The sequence below is a fragment of the Coregonus lavaretus genome (genome assembly GCF_964263955.1).
Source record: "Coregonus lavaretus genome assembly, chromosome: 3".
In the NCBI taxonomy this organism is placed as follows: Eukaryota; Metazoa; Chordata; class Actinopteri; order Salmoniformes; family Salmonidae; genus Coregonus; species Coregonus lavaretus.
Window position 1 is genome coordinate 71604080 of NC_139990.1, and position 17686 is coordinate 71621765.

Consider the following 17686-nt stretch of genomic DNA (forward strand, 5'->3'; position numbering starts at 1 on the left):
CTCTAATCGCTCATAGATACTACAAAGTGTTGTCGCTGCCGTTCCAGTGCTTTCATTGTGTCGCTGATACGGGTACTGCAGAAAGTCATATCCATCACTTTTTTCTGCAAAACACGGAAGAGCGAGTCATTTTTATTGAAAATTCCATCATAGGCCATAAGCAAAAACCAAACAAGGTGGCAGTCTCTAAATGGATTGCTAACTGTTCCTTTTTTTCATGGGTTGCTAACTGTTCCTTTTTTTTATGGGTTGCTAACTGTTCATTTTTTTCATGGGTTGCTAACTGTTCATTTTTTTCAGCCAAGTCAAGTAGTAGTTCCATATAGTTGCCCCTGGGCCTGTTTGATGAGCTGGCACTCATCGTTGCCTCGAATTGCCAAATCCTGTTTACCTAGGTAGCATGATGTATCATTAATTAGCTAGGTCTTTCAAAATCTTACAGTTGTCTTTTACGTTTGCATTGTGCATGCTGATGTTCAATCTCCGTCGTTCATTCAATGCGTGTTACACGCTGATATCTGGTGGAGTACAGCAGGCAGGGGAAGCTTAGTCGGCTTCTAGCAGCGCAGCCACAGAGCCAGTCTTTCCGTTGATACCACTCAGATTGAAATGATCGTGTTATTTTCTCCCTAGCTTTGATGTAAGTCCCTAAGCTCAGGTGTAGGTCTTCCATCCATTAATAGCCCGTTTTGCTAGAAAGTTCTTCTTTGAAAACTGTTTCAGATGCAGTATGTTAGCCATCCTGATCAGCTTACTTTAGCTAGCAGTAAAAAAAGAACGTAACCTCCAAAAGGCGGAAGATAACGTGTGACGTCCACAGGCAGGAGCGAGCTCTGCCTGTCCTCTGCCTATCTCATTACTTATTTCATGCCAGTACACATGCACATTTATTATTTGGGTGCAATGAAAATGAATGGAACATATTGAAACATGAAAGGCAGCGAAGCTCTCTGACTGCCTTTCGACGTCCGTGGTTAAAAGCGTTGTGCCAGTAACCGTAAGGTCGCTGGTTCTAATCCCCGAGCCGACTAGGTGAAAAATCTGTCGACGTGCCCTTGAGCAAGGCTCTTAACCCTAATTGCTCCTGTAAGTCGCTCTGGATAAGAGCGTCTGCTAAATGACTAAAATGTAAATGTAATGTCAATGAGTTTGAAGGGTGGGAAAAAGGCACACAGCGAGGCTGCCTTTCCCCTGGTCTCATTGCGCAAATTAGGGAAGTAAGTACAAGTTCAGAAATCGATTTTATCATGCAGAAAAAACATTACTTCTATTTTTATTCATTTCACAGAGTAGGCACTGCCTACCCTGTCCGCACGTCACTCGGGCTGTGTATGTTGGGCGGCAGGTAGCCTAGCGGTTAAGAGTGTTGGGCCGGTAACCAAAAGGTCTTAACCCTAATGTCTTCTGTAGGGCATATAAAATCAGCGTTGCGGAAAACGCAGACGGAATCACTGAATCCAGATTTTAAAACGGAATTCAGCAATATTCAAAAATGTATTTAACTTATTAGACAATTAATTAATCATAAGATATGAACATGCATCAGTGATTCTTATTTTCCTGCAACCTCTGAAACGGCACAGGAATGTCCCTGTCTGTGTGTTGTGTGCAGTGCACGTATGTCTAGTCTGCACTTTGTGTAGCCGTTAGCGATAATGCTAATGATAATAATCTGCTGGTAGATGGAAAGGCTTTCCCCAAAACCTTCTAAACTAAATGTTAACTACAATGTAGCCTATGCCTACCTGGCAGAATATCATGATTATTTGCATCAATCCAGTGGCCATTTGTTTTGCAAACTCACATGAGCGCTACAGAAACACAGCTAACCAAACAACGGTCTCTGGCTGGTGCACACTTGCAATAAAGGGTAACTACACCCAAAATGCAACATTTCTTAGATGTTTTCCCAGACCTCAAAAGTGGTCTCCCAATGTTGTTTAAGCATTGTTGTGGACTTGTTTAAGCATTGCTGTGATTTAATAAAAATATAAAGAATTGAAAAACTGAAACCTGGAAAAACAAAAAGGAGAAAACGGAATTTGGAATAAAAAAAAAATGGAATCAGGCACAATATATAACAGACTTTATAGGGGCCTACTCCTGTAAGTCGCTCTGGATAAGAGCGTCTGCTAAAATGTAAATGTAAAACATTTCTCACCTAACTATCTTAAAGACATGCTTCGCCACTTTGGCGACTAAGGGCTTGATGTGTCAATGTGTAATTCATACATGCATAATCTATGAGCAGAATTACTGTTTTAATACACTGCTCAAAAAAATAAAGGGAACACTTAAACAACACATCCTAGATCTGAATGAATGAAATAATCTTATTAAATACTTTTTTCTTTACATAGTTGAATGTGCTGACAACACAATCACACAAAAATTATCAATGGAAATCAAATGTATCAACCCATGGAGGTCTGGATTTGGAGTCACCCTCAAAATTAAAGTGGAAAACCACACTACAGGCTGATCCAACTTTGATGTAATGTCCTTAAAACAAGTCAAAATGATGCTCAGTAGTGTGTGTGGCCTCCATGTGCCTGTATGACCTCCCTACAACGCCTGGGCATGCTCCTGATGAGGTGGCAGATGGTCTCCTTAGGGATCTCCTCCCAGACCTGGACTAAAGCATCCGCCAACTCCTGGACAGTCTGTGGTGCAACGTGGCGTTGGTGGATGGAGCGAGATATGATGTCCCAGATGTGCTCAATTGGATTCAGGTCTGGGGAACGGGCGGGCCAGTCCATAGCATCAATGCCTTCCTCTTGCAGGAACTGCTGACACACTCCAGCCACATGAGGTCTAGCATTGTCTTGCATTAGGAGGAACCCAGGGCCAACCGCACCAGCATATGGTCTCACAAGGGGTCTGAGGATCTCATCTCGGTACCTAATGGCAGTCAGGCTACCTCTGGCGAGCACATGGAGGGCTGTGCCGCCCCCCAAAGAAATGCCACCCCACACCATGACTGACCCACCGCCAAACCGGTCATGCTGGAGGATATTGCAGGCAGCAGAACGTTCTCCACGGCGTCTCCAGACTCTGTCACGTCTGTCACATGTGCTCAGTGTGAACCTGCTTTCATCTGTGAAGAGCACAGGGCGCCAGTGGCGAATTTGCCAATCTTGGTGTTCTCTGGCAAATGCCAAACGTCCTGCACGGTGTTGGGCTGTAAGCACAACCCCCACCTGTGGACGTCGGGCCCTCATACCACCCTCATGGAGTCTGTTTCTGACCGTTTGAGCAGACACATGCACATTTGTGGCCTGCTGGAGGTCATTTTGCAGGGCTCTGGCAGTGCTCCTCCTTGCACAAAGGCGGAGGTACCAGTCCTGCTGCTGGGTTGTTGCCCTCCTACGGCCTCCTCCACGTCTCCTGATGTACTGGCCTGTCTCCTGGTAGCGCCTCCATGCTCTTGACACTACGCTGACAGACACAGCAAACCTTCTTGCCACAGCTCGCATTGATGTGCCATCCTGGATGAGCTGCACTACCTGAGCCACTTGTGTGGGTTGTAGACTCCGTCTCATGCTACCACTAGAGTGAAAGCACCGCCAGCATTCAAAAGTGACCAAAACATCAGCCAGGAAGCATAGGAACTGAGAAGTGGTCTGTGGTCACCACCTGCAAACCAGTCCTTTATTGGGGGTGTCTTGCTAATTGCCTATAATTTCCACCTGTTGTCTATTCCATTTGCACAACAGCATGTGAAATTTATTGTCAATCAGTGTTGCTTCCTAAGTGGACAGTTTGATTTCACAGAAGTGTGATTGACTTGGAGTTACATTGTGTTGTTTAAGTGTTCCCTTTATTTTTTTGAGCAGTGTATAATAATATATGCCATTTAGCAGACGCTTTTATCCAAAGTCATGCGTGTATACATTTTACATAGGGGTGGTTATGAAATCCCTAGTTTGAAAGCGACTGTTTTCTTGAAGCTGTGCTGCGCCATTTTCCCTACATTTCCTCCCACGTGGGCCAGCACCCTAGCAATTCGAGTTCTCGCCAATGAGCTTCAGCCTCTCGCATTTGAGTGACAGCTGGCAAGAGGCCTGCCCAGCGTTATCTGCAGGGTGGACCCAACGGCACAGTGGAAACAGCAGAGACCGACCAATAGAGAGACAGCAATGACGTGGTGCACATATCTGCACATATGTGACGTAGTACGCAATTTTCAGGGGACCACTTTTGGCTTGTGAGTGCTACTTTCAGAACTACTGGCAAAAAAAGTATACAAAAGTACCGGAGAATCTCTAAGATGAATGCACTAACTGTAAGTCGCTCTGCATAAGAGCGTCTGCTAAATGACTAGAATGTAAATGTAACATTTTATTTTCATTAAATAAACACAGATTGACGATATACAGTGATTTAAAAATACAATTCCAAAGACTGCATGGGGTACATCCGATCCCCTTATTGTATGGGACACTTTTAAATGTGCCTTTAAAGGCCATGCAATTCAGTTCTTATCTAAAACAAAAGCAATTTAGGTCAAAAGAGTCCATATTAACAAAGGAAATGGAAGGACTAACGGTACAGATAGATAACAATAAAAACTATACCATAGAGGCTCAGAATAAGTTAGAGGAAAAACAAAATAAATGGAGGAACTTATTCAAAAAAGTGTAATATATTATAAAAATTTAGCGAACTGGATGGAATATGGGGAAAAATGCACCAAATTATTTTTGATATACTCAAGAGGACCGTTATTAGCATGTTTTAACCACTCCTATATAAATGGTAGATTATCAGACGCTCAACAAGGTCTGATTTCATCATTACTGAAACTGGATCTAAGTGGTAAATATAAAGTTGGAGGCCTCTTACACTTCAGTGTTGTGATGCAAAAATTCTAGCAAAATGCTTATTGTGTAGAATTAAAAAGCTATCAATAACATAACAATACTTTTAGCAAACATGTTTATCTTTAAATTAGAAAGGTTCAGAACTTTTGTGATGCATCACAGCACAGTTGAAAAATAATGGCAAATAGAAATCCAATATGGATGGTGTTAAGAGATAGATGGGAGGAGCTGAAGGGTGGGACTAATAACGACAAGATAACAAATGTAAAATATACTGTGTGTCAAATGTATACAGGTTCAGAACTTTTGTCAAACAGCACAGTTAAAAATATATGGCAAATAGAAATCAAACTGGATGGACATCAGAAATAGATGGGAGGGGTTGAGGAAGGACAGGACTAAAAATAAACAAAATATAACTATTGTAAAATAGATTGTGTCTGTAAAATGTACAGTGGGGAGAACAAGTATTTGATACACTGCCGATTTTGCAGGTTTTCCTACTTACAAAGCATGTAGAGGTCTGTAATTTTTATCATAGGTTCAACTGTGAGAGATGGAATCTAAAACAAAAATCCAGAAAATCACATTGTATGATTTTAAAGTAATTCATTTGCATTTTATTGCATGACATAAGTATTTGATACATCAGAAAAGCAGAACTTAATATTTGGTACAGAAACCTTTGTTTGCAATTACAGAGATCATACGTTTCCTGTAGGTCTTGACCAGGTTTGCACACACTGCAGCAGGGATTTTGGCCCACTCCTCCATACAGACCTTCTCCAGATCCTTCAGGTTTCGGGGCTGTCGCTGGGCAATACAGACTTCCAGCTCCCTCCAAATATTTTCTATTGGGTTCAGGTCTGGAGACTGACTAGGCCACTCCAGGACCTTGAGATGCTTCTTACGGAGCCACTCCTTAGTTGCCCTGGCTGTGTGTTTCGGGTCGTTGTCAAGCTGGAAGACCCAGCCACGACCCAACTTCAATGCTCTTACTGAGGGAAGGAGGTTGTTGGCCAAGATCTCGCGATACATGGCCCCATCCATCCTCCCCTCAATACGGTGCAGTCGTCCTGTCCCCTTTGCAGAAAAGCATCCCCAAAGAATGATGTTTCCACCTCCATGCTTCACGGTTGTGATGGTGTTCTTGGGGTTGTACTCATCCTTCTTCTTCCTCCAAACACGGCGAGTGGAGTTTAGACCAAAAAGCTCTATTTTTGTCTCATCAGACCACATGACCTTCTCCCATTCCTCCTCTGCATCATCCAGATGGTCATTGGCAAACTTCAGACGGGCCTGGACATGCGCTGGCTTGAGCAGGGGGACCTTGCGTGCGCTGCAGGATTTTAATCCATGACGGCGTAGTGTGTTACTAATGGTTTTCTTTGAGACTGTGGTCCCAGCTCTCTTCAGGTCATTGACCAGGTCCTGCCGTGTAGTTCTGGGCTGATCCCTCACCTTCCGCATGATCATTGATGCCCCACGAGGTGAGATCTTGCATGGAGCCCCAGACCGAGGGTGATTGACCGTCATCTTGAACTTCTTCAATTTTCTAATAATTGCGCCAACCGTTTTTGCCTTCTCATCAAGCTGCTTGCCTATTGTCCTGTAGCCCATCCCAGCCTTGTGCAGGTCTACAATTTTATCCCTGATGTCCTTATACAGCTCTCTGGTCTTGGCCATTGTGGAGAGGTTGGAGTCTGTTTGATTGAGTGTGTGGACAGGTGTCTTTTATACAGGTAACGAGTTCAAACAGGTGCAGTTAATACAGGTAAAGAGTGGAGAACAGGAGGGCTTCTTAAAGAAAAACTAACAGGTCTGTGAGAGCCGGAATTCTTACTGGTTGGTAGGTGATCAAATACTTATGTCATGCAATGAAATGCAAATTAATTACTTAAAAATCATACAATGTGATTTTCTGGATAAAAAATTTCTGATAAAAATTACAGACCTCTACATGCTTCGTTAGTAGGAAAACCTGCAAAATCGGCAGTGTATCAAATACGTGTTCTCCCCACTGTATATAATGTGTATAAACTGGAAGTAGAAGCCTAAGTTGTTGTTGTTCATTAGTTTACTCCAATTAGACAGTACCAGTCAAAAGTTTGGAAACCTACTCATTCAAGGATTTTTCTTTATTTTCACTATTTTCTACATTGTATAATAATTGTGAAAACATCAAAACTATGAAATAATACACATGGAATCATGTAGTAACCAAAAAAGTGTTAAACAAATCAAAATAGATTTTAAATTCTTCAAAGTAGGCTTGATGACACCTTTGGACACTCAGCCTTCTCTCAACCATCTTCACCTGGAATGCTTTTCCAACAGTCTTGAAGGAGTTCCCACATATGCTGAGCACTTGTTGGCTGCTTTTCCTTCACTCTGCGGTCCAACTCATCCCAAACCATCTCAATTGGGTTGAGGTCGGGTGATTGTGGAGGCCAGGTCATCTGATGCAGCACTCCATCATTCTCCTTCTTGGTAAAATAGCCCTTATGCAGTCTGGAGGTGTTTTGGGTCATTGTGCTGTTGAAAAAACAAATGATAGTCCCACTAAGCGCAAACCAGATGGGATGGCGTATCACTGCAGAATGCTGTGGTAGCCATGCCTTGAATTCTAAATAGCCTAAATCAGCGACAGTGTCACCAGCAAAGCACCATCACACCTCCTCCTCCATGCTTCACGGTGGGAACCACACATGCGGAAATCATCCGTTCACCTACTCTGCGTCTCACAAAGACACAGCGGTTGGAACCAAAAATCTCAAATTTGGACTCATCGGTCCAAAGGACAGATTTCTGGTTAGAGCCACTTTGCGCTGTTCTGTGAAGGGAGTAGTACACAGCGTTGTACGAGATCTTCAGTTTCTTGGCAATTTCTCGCATGGAATAGCCTTAATTTCTCCGATCAAGAATAGACTGACGCGTTTCAGAAGAAAGTTATTTGTTTCTGGCCATTTTGAGCCTGTAATCGAACCCACAATTGCTGATGCTCCAGATACTCAACTAGTCTCAAGGCCAGTTTTATTGCTTCCTTTAATCAGCACAACAGTTTTCAGCTGCGCTAACATAATTGCAAAAGGGTTTTCTAATGATCAATTAGCCTTTTAAAATAATAAACTTGGATTTGCAAACACAACGTGCCATTTGAACACAGGACTGATGGTTGCTGATAATGGGCCTCTGTACGCCTATGTACATATTCCATTAAAAATCTGCTGTTTCCAGCTACAATAGCCATTTGCAACATTAACAATGTCTACACTGTATTTCTGATCAATTTGATGTTATTTTAATGGACAAAACAATTGCTTTTCTTTCGAAAACAAGGACATTTGTAAGTGACCCCAGACTTTTGAACGGTAGTGTAAATATATAAATATATTTACAAAAAAAGATATTGGAAATTATGCAGACAATTACATTGATGGAAGCTACAATCTATTTGCAATATTAAAACTGATCTACCCCTTAAAAATATAAAAATATATATATAAAAAAAAAGACTGCATGGGGGCTTTAAGTAATAGAAAGTGTATGTGTCCTGTATGTTTGTAACATTTTGCAGGCAGCCAACTCTAATTGCACCTCCCCTCTGCCCACTTCCCTTGCAGACTTGTCTACAGGAACTGAAGAGGCAGTTTCCAGGTAGCCAACGAGTGAAGCGATTAGCGGGAATGCGGCTGGAGGCTTTGGAAAAGTAAGCTACATAGTCTCTCACTGTAACATGGCTGAAAGACTATAGTGTAAATCCATTTGAATTCAATCACTTTTTGACAGCACCCCTTTTGTTTAGAAAGAAACCTTCCATACATATTTGCCCATTGCAGAAGTGCTCAGATAGTGACTTTGGACCTGAATGCCAAAACATTCAAGAGATAAAGGTGCTCGGTTGAATGCATTCAGTTGTGCAACTGACTAGGTATCCACTTTCCCTTTAATTTCCCTTTCAAAGTTGACCCATTGAGACATCTGTCTTCATCACTGGAAAAGATAAACAGTTGAGATGTGTATATAATTCTTCTCATTTTGTCTGTCATAGTTGACGTGTACCTATGATGAAAATTACAGGCCTCTCTCATCTTTTTAAGTGGGAGAACTTGCACAATTGGTGGCTGACTAAATACTTTTTTTCCCCACTGTATGTTGTAGTTTAGACCCTATTTTACATAATCTAAGGTTTTTGTGTTGTGCCCGCTATCAGTTGAGACACAACATTCTCTTGAACACAGGGTGGTTGACATGTTTTGGCTGATAAATGTACTAAAATGGTAGTAATTATAAGAAAACATTGCTGTGGTCTGAAGGGATTTGTCCATTATACGAATTCTATTTCTATAATTGAAATAACACTAGGGCTGTCCCCGACAAAAAAAAAAACAATCGATTGGTCAACATTTTTAAATGTATATTTTTCCATATAGACATACCTGTGTGTTTTAATAAAATCAACTATATGCACTGAGCTTGTCTGATGCTTTAACCATTTACACTCGTACTCGTATACGGGTTGAAAATGGAAGATTTGGGCACTAATAAGCGCCTAAATTGGAATGTAGTGGCTGTACAGTAACATGCTATACATGACGTCAGACCTCTGACTGACAGCCGTTCTGAATTTGAGCACCGTGCGCGACAAGAAGTTGCCCCTTCTCTCCCAGTAATTGGGCAACTTTTGCAAATGTTTTGTTGTGTGAGTGAGGGAAATGCTGTAAATTTAAGATGACACAATGCATTTTGAAAGATGAGACGTTGAGGAGTATAATAAATACCTCTGATGTCCTACAAGCTAGCCAAACACCGTTCAGTCCAAATGTGCACTTCACATTGTTTGTAATAATATGCAAACCTTAACACAAAATATTGCTGATTTCAAAGATGATTGTCACCAAAAACGTTATTAATTCACTTTGTCTCCCCCGTCTCACATCTCTCCCAGTCAAGAAAATATTTGCTATATTTGGTATCAAGTATCGTTATACTAAATGTGGTATCGGAATCAAAATTCTGGTATCATGACAACACTAGCACACACATCTCAATGTACTCATGACTCCTTTCTATACGCACCAAAATTACAATATTTTTCTCTGAATTGCCTTGTGAAAGCCTAACACTACAATTTTATTTTATAATTTAGCTAATCATGTTGGCAATAGAACAAGCTTTCAAGTCATGCCCACCTGACCCAGATTGCGATTTAAAATGAACCGTTTTTGGATTGCGAAAACAACAACAGTAATTGTGTGATGGCGGGGATGCAGGGTTGTGTTCCAAATGAAACAACTACAAGTGTACTTGCTCTAGTTCCTCAACGGCACAGCTAGGAGAGCTCAAATAAGTACCTTAAAGTTGAACTCTAGAGTCATAAGTGCGTTGTAATTGCATAGGAACTGCACACTTTGGAGAGGTGTGTGGCCATTTAGAGACACCAGTTAGTCCTCTCACTCAAACCCTTGTAATTTTTTGGTCTTATGTTTGCACATACCCCACATTTTCCAGGAATAGTTTTATCATGTTACTGAATGTATCCGGAGTATTTTCAGACTTCGTTGCGGTGAAAAGTACACTAAATGTAAAATACACAAAATCAGCTATGTAATGTTTAGATTGTTTTATCAGGTGAACTGTTGTGTACTCACCTTTGGTCTAACAATTTTCCCATTATCTCCAAACTGTTCCGTTTCAATTGCTACCATGGTTATGCATATGCTTTACATATTTCTTCTGTGAGAAACATTTCAATTTAGCCCTATCCATATAGGCCAATTCCCACGAGTGTAAAGGATTAAGCCTACTGCTTGATAAAATTACATTTACATTTACATTTTAGTCATTTAGCAGACGCTCTTATCCAGAGCGACTTACAGGAGCAATTAGGGTTAAGTGCCTTGCTCAAGGGCACATTTACGTCATTTAGCAGACGCTCTAGTCCAGAGCGACTCACAAATTGGTGCATTCACCCTATAGCCAGTGGGAAAACCACTTCACAATTTTTTTTTGGGGGGTAGAAGGATTACTTTATCCTATCCCAGGTAATCCTTAAAGAGGTGGGGTTTCAAATGTCTCCGGAAGGTGGTGAGTGACTCCGCTGTCCTGGCGTCGTGAGGGAGCTTGTTCCACCATTGGGGTGCCAGAGCAGCGAACAGTTTTGACTGGGCTGAGCGGGAACTATGCTTCCGCAGAGGAAGGGGAGCCAGCAGGCCAGAGGTGGATGAACGCAATGCCCTCGTTTGGGTGTAGGGACTGATCAGAGCCCGAAGGTACAGAGGTGCCGTTCCCCTCACTGCTCCATAGGCAAGCACCATGGTCTTGTAACGGATGCGAGCTTCAACTGGAAGCCAGTGGAGTGTGCGGAGGAGGGGGGTGACGTGAGAGAACTTGGGAAGGTTGAACACCAGACGGGCTGCAGCATTCTGGATGAGTTGTAGGGGTTTAATGGCACAGGCAGGGAGGCCAGCCAACAGCGAGTTGCAGTAGTCCAGACGGGAGATGACAAGTGCCTGGATTAGGACCTGTGCCGCTTCCTGTGTAAGGCAGGGTCGTACTCTCCGAATGTTGTAGAGCATGAACCTGCAGGAGCGGGTCACCGCCTTGATGTTAGCGGAGAACGACAGGGTGTTGTCCAGGGTCACGCCAAGGCTCTTCGCACTCTGGGAGGAGGACACAACGGAGTTGTCAACCGTGATGGCGAGATCATGGAACGGGCAGTCCTTCCCCGGGAGGAAGAGCAGCTCCGTCTTGCCAGGGTTCAGCTTGAGGTGGTGATCCGTCATCCATACTGATATGTCTGCCAGACATGCAGAGATGCGATTCGCCACCTGGTTATCAGAAATGGGAAAGGAGAAGATTAGTTGTGTATCGTCAGCGTAGCAATGATAGGAGAGGCCATGTGAGGATATGACAGAGCCAAGTGACTTGGTGTATAGGGAGAAAAGGAGAGGGCCTAGAACTGAGCCCTGGGGGACACCAGTGGTGAGAGCACGTGGTGCGGAGACAGCTTCTCGCCACGCCACTTGGTAGGAGCGACCGGTCAGGTAGGACGCAATCCAGGAGTGAGCCGCGCCGGAGATGCCCAGCTCAGAGAGGGTGGAGAGGAGGATCTGATGGTTCACAGTATCAAAGGCAGCAGACAGGTCTAGAAGGACAAGAGCAGAGGAGAGAGAGTTAGCTTTAGCAGTGCGGAGAGCCTCCGTGACACAGAGAAGAGCAGTCTCAGTTGAATGACCAGTCCTGAAACCTGACTGGTTTGGATCAAGAAGGTCATTCTGAGAGAGATAACAAGAGAGTTGGCTAAAGACGGCACGCTCAATAGTTTTGGAAAGAAAAGAAAGAAGGGATACTGGTCTGTAGTTGTTGACATCAGTGGGATCGAGTGTTGGTTTTTTGAGAAGGGGAGCAACTCTCGCTCTCTTGAAGACGGAAGGGACATGGCCAGCGGTCAAGGATGAGTTGATCAGCGAGGTGAGGTAGGGGAGAAGGTCACCGGAGATGGTCTGGAGAAGAGAGGAGGGGATGGGGTCAAGCGGGCAGGTTGTTGGGCGGCCTGCAGTCACAAGTCGCAGGATTTTATCTGGAGAGAGAGGGGAGAAAGAAGTCAAAGCATAGGGTAGGGCAGTGTGAGTAGGACCAGCAGTGTCATTAGACTTAACAAACGAGGATCGGATGTCGTCAACCTTCTTTTCAAAGTGGAGGGGGGGGGGGGGGGGGATTCAGCAGGGAGGAAAAAGTGGCAAAGAGCTTCCTAGGGTTAGAGGCAGATGCTTGGAATTTAGAGTGGTAGAAAGTGGCCTTAGCAGCAGAAACAGATGAAGAAAATGTAGAGAGGAGGGAGTGAAAAGATGCCAGGTCCGCAGGGAGTTTAGTTTTCTTCCATTTCCGCTCCGCTGCCCGGAGCTCTGTTCTGTGAGCTCGCAATGAGTCATCAAGCCACGGAGCTGGAGGGGAGGACCGAGCCGGCCGGGAGGATAGGGGACACAGAGAGTCAAAGGATGCAGAAAGGGAGGAGAGGAGGGTTGAGGAGGCAGAATCAGGAGATTGGAGGGAGAAGGATTGAGCAGAGGGAAGAGATGATAGGATGGAAGAGGAGAGAGTAGTGGGAGAGAGAGAGCGAAGGTTGCGGCGGCGCATTACCATCTGTGTAGGGGCAGAGTGAGTAGTGTGGGAGGAGAGCGAGAGAGAAAAGGAAACAAAGTAGTGGTCGGAGACATGGAGGGGAGTTGCAGTGAGATTAGTAGAAGAACAGCATCTAGTAAAGATGAGGTCAAGCGTATTGCCTGCCTTGTGAGTAGGGGGGGACGGTGAGAGGGTGAGGTCAAAAGAGGAGAGGAGTGGAAAGAAGGAGGCAGAGAGAAACGAGTCAAATGTAGACATAGGGAGGTTGAAATCCCCCAAAACTGTGAGGGGTGAGCCATCCTCAGGAAAGGAACTTATCAAGGCGATGATAAAATAATTAAGACCCTGGCGTGACGTTTTGATAACCATGTAAATCTCTCTCGAACAAGTTGACTTTTATCAATATATTCGGCTCTATTTATTCTTTCAAAAATGCTAATTAGCATCAAAGTAGACATCATGCAAGACTGCAAATCCTTGCAAGGTCTGCACATCATCTCTAGCTGATACCTTTGCTAATAGGTATTATGTCAATTTAAAACTTGCACAAGACAGTTCACAGAATTGTCAATTTAAAGAAATGTTGCCAATTTATTCAATACTACATTTAGCTAAAATTAGATCGTTAATTCAGAGGTTCCTTACCTTTGCTGTGATTCGGCAGTCTCGTCCAGATCATCATGGCATTTGTAGTTTTTTATGATAGCCACATAAGCAGCTAATTAGCATTTCATTTTTTGGGGGTAAATACAGGCAAATATATTGATAAAAGTCACCTTGTCCTAAAGAGATTTACACGGTTCTCAAAATGTCATGCCAGGTAAAGCCTACACGAAACACAGCCCTTATTTTAAGTGTTTCTAAAATCCCCCATGGGAAAACTAAATGGTGGAAAAACAATCGGAACCATTTCCTTGTTTGACCACTAACTTTTATGGGTATTAAGACTCATACTATGGTACTCTATAAGAGTATCAAGTAGCTACAGTATGTACCGGTAGGTAAGTCTTAGGCTACAATTAGGCTCATTTGCATGTGCCGTCTGCAAAAAAAATCTGGTGTAAACCCAGTTCACGCTCATGATTTGTAAAAAAAATATTACTCTGCCATTTTTTAAGTCATGGCCTCCTCCGTCCTTGACTTTTCCTAAATAAGTCTATACAACACACTGTCTTAATTAGAATCTTAATATCACAAACAGAACTGGAGTTATAACCAGTTTTAGGAGGGCATGTCATTGTTTTATGGTTTTCCCCCGTTGCCCCTCCCAACAGTAGGGCCTGCTCTGCTCCTTCTCCCGACAGTTGAAGGTGCTGTGGCCAGTTTATAATCACTCTGATAATTGCCTCAACTGAACTTAAACTATACCGTAACAAATTTCACACACACAAACAGATGAAATAAATGAAGTTAAGTATAATGTATTGATGAGCGAGGTGACGCGAAGGATGCATAATTATGTAATCACCAATTGTGAATGAAGAACCTTATTCTAAAGTAGATAAAATTACTTTTTTTCTCATCAATCTACACACAATACCCCATAATGACAAAGTGAAATCAAGTTTTTAGACGTTTGTAAATTTATATAAATAAAAAAAACAGAAATACCTCATAAGTATTCAGACCAGTAATGATGGACTGTCGTTTCTCTTTGCTTATTTGAGCTGTTCTTGCCATAATATGGACTTGGTCTTTTACCAAATAGGGCTATCTTCTGTATACCACCTTGTCACAACACAACTGATTGGCTCAAACACATTAAGGAAAGAAATTCCACAAATTCACTTTTAACAAAGCACACCTATTAATTGAAATGCATTCAAGGTGACTACCTCATGAAGCTGGTTGAGAGAATGCCAAGAGTGTGCAATGCTGTCATCAAGGCAAAGGGTGGCTACTTTGAAGAATCTCAAATATAAAATATGTTTTGATTTGTTTAACACTTTTTTGGTTACTACATGATTCCATATGTATTATTTCATAGTTTTGATGTCTTCACTATTCTATAATGTATAAAATAATAAAAATAAAGAAAAACCCTTGAATGAGTAGGTGTGTCCAAACTTTTGACTGGAGGTCTGTTTGGTCATTGTCCTGTTGAAAAACAAATGATAGTCCCACTAAGGCCTAACCAGATGGGATTGTGTATCGCTGCAGAATGCTGTGGTAGCCATGCTGGTTAAGTGTGCCTTGAATTCTAAATAAATCACAGACAGTGTCACCAGCATAGAACCATAACACTTCCTTCTCCATGCTTTACGGTGGGAACTACACATGCAGAGATAATCCGTTCACCCACACCGCGTCACACAAAGACACGCCGGTTGGAACCAAAAATCTCTAATTTGGACTCCAGACCAAATGACACATTTCCACCGGTCTAATGTCCATTGCTCGTGTTTCTTGGCACAAGCAGGTCTCTTCTTCTTATTGGAGTCCTTTAGAAGTGGTTTCTTTGCAGCAATTCGACCATGAAGGGCTGATTCACACAGTCTCCTCTGAACAGTTGATGTTGAGCTGTGTCTGTGACTTGAACTCTGTGAAGCATTTATTTGGGCTGCAATTTCTGAGGCTGGTAACGAATGAACTTATCCTCTGCAGCAGAGGTAACTCTGTTCCTGTGGCGGTCCTCATGAGAGCCAGTTTCATCAAAGCGCTTGATGGTTTTTGCAACTGCACTTGAAGAAACTTTCAAAGTTCTTGAAATGTTCCGAATTGACTGACCTTCATGTCTTAAAGTAATGATGGACTGTCGTTTCTCTTTGCTTATTTGAGCTGTTCTTGCCATAATATGGACTTGGTCTTTTATCAAATAGGGCTATCTTCTCTATATCACCCTACCTTGTCACATCACAACTGATTGGCTCAAATGCATTAAGAAGAAAAGGAATTCCACAAATTAAATTTTAAGAAGGCACACCTGTTAATTAAAATGCATTCCAGGTGACTACCTCATGAAGCTGGTTGAGAGAATGCCAAGAGTGTGCAAAGCTGTCATCAAGGCAAAGGGTGGATATTTGAAGAATCTCAAGTATAAAATATATTTTGATTTGTTTAACACTTTTTTGGTTACTACATGATTCCATATGTGTTATTTCATAGTTTTAATGTCTTCACTATTATTCTACAATGTAAAAAATAGTAAAAAGAAAAACCCTTGAATGAGTAGTAAATGAGATATTTCTGTATTTCATTTTCAATCAATTTGCAAAAATGTCCAAAAACACATTTTCACTTTGTAATTCTGGGTTATGTGTGTAGATGGGTGAGATTTTTTTAAAATAGATTTAATCCATTTTGAATTCAGGTATAACACATCAAAATGTGGAATAAGTCATGGGGTATGAATACTTTCTGAAGGCACTGTATGTCTTAGAGCAGTGGTTCCCAACCTGTTTAGGTTACTGTACCAACAATTGCATGTTTCTCTGCCCCTGAAGTACCCCCTCATGTGCATTTTATCAGTAAGCCTATGGTCTCATGGGTCTTCTCAAGTACCCCCTGTGGTTAGGCCAAGTACCCCCAGGGGTCCTAGTGCCCCTGGTTGGGAACCACTGTCTTAGAGGGATGGACTATGCCATCCCTGCGGCCTCCACAATGGATTAGTCCACTGAGACATGCAGAAATCAGACAGGTGTCTCGTGTGCCATGAGAAATTTTTAACATTTTGCGACCGCTCGAATAAAAAAATTCTCTGTCGACCAACAGCCTATCGACCAATCAATAAACCTGTCGACTAAATGGGGTCAGCCCTAAATGGCACCCACCCTGTATTCAAGAGCATGTTGTGTCTCAACCGATGGCGGGCACAACGCAAAAACCTCAGATGTTGTGAAATAGGGTCTAAGCTACAGCGTATGCGAATATGAAAAAAATCGGGAGTTTGTGTTTTTAGATAGTTGACGTTACATTTTTGTTATTACAAAACCTTTTTTTCAAGAAATAATAAAAATTTGACCACTTTTTGTAAGCTTTTAAATGATCTCAAACTCAACCGTTTATATTTTCCAGTGAAGAAGACATGGATGTCTCATGGTATGGTGGGGTATGCAAAATGGGTAAAATCTGAGCACCTTTATCTCCTGACTGTTTTGGCATTCAGGTCCAAAAAGTCACTTTCCGACCACTTTTTCCATGGGCAAACATGTATGGAAAGTTTTGTTTAAATCAAAAGGGATGCTGTCAAAAATGGATTTAATTAAACTGGATTTACCCTATAGGCCTGTGGTAAAGGGGGTGGGGTGGGGTGGACTGTAGATCCTAAGTGGTATGATGGTCTGGGTGTGTTTGTGGTGGGCTCTCTGTTTGTGTTGGAAACAACCATTCCACTGGCAAAAAGGTGGAGAAAAAATAAGTGAATGGTTCTGTGCTCTGCCCTTTTAGCCTGAGCAAGGGATTCCCCAGGAAGGAAGTGGTTTGCTCCCACTGCTATTCTGGGAGTCCCTCAATCTTCTCTTTTTTTATTTTTTGTATTGTCTTGTTGTGCTTTTCGTCTCTGAGCTGAGAGACGAGGTCTTGCCTGCCTGTAAATATTGACATGGCATCTCAGTTTCAGCTTTGCTTCTTCTCAGCACTGTTTATTTTTAAATCTGCAAATGTGATTCATAAAAACAGAAAGGCAGTGAGTGTAAGGGAACAAGATAAACACAGTATTTTTGACTGGAACTGGAGTAAGGGTAATTCAATCTGTTTACCACCCCTGATCACCATGACTCGTTTATCGGTTATGTCAGAGT

General features: G+C 42.4%; 1 protein-coding gene across 1 annotated transcript in view; it reads left to right on the forward strand.

Annotated features, from left to right (window-relative positions):
• Nucleotides 1-17686, forward strand: part of LOC311122458 (ER membrane protein complex subunit 2) — an 81017-nt gene that overhangs the window by 31433 nt on the left and 31898 nt on the right. The window contains exon 4 of the mRNA XM_084158066.1: nucleotides 8447-8532. Coding sequence (XP_084014192.1) covers nucleotides 8447-8532 — 86 coding nt within the window. The remainder of the gene's footprint in view (nucleotides 1-8446; nucleotides 8533-17686) is intronic.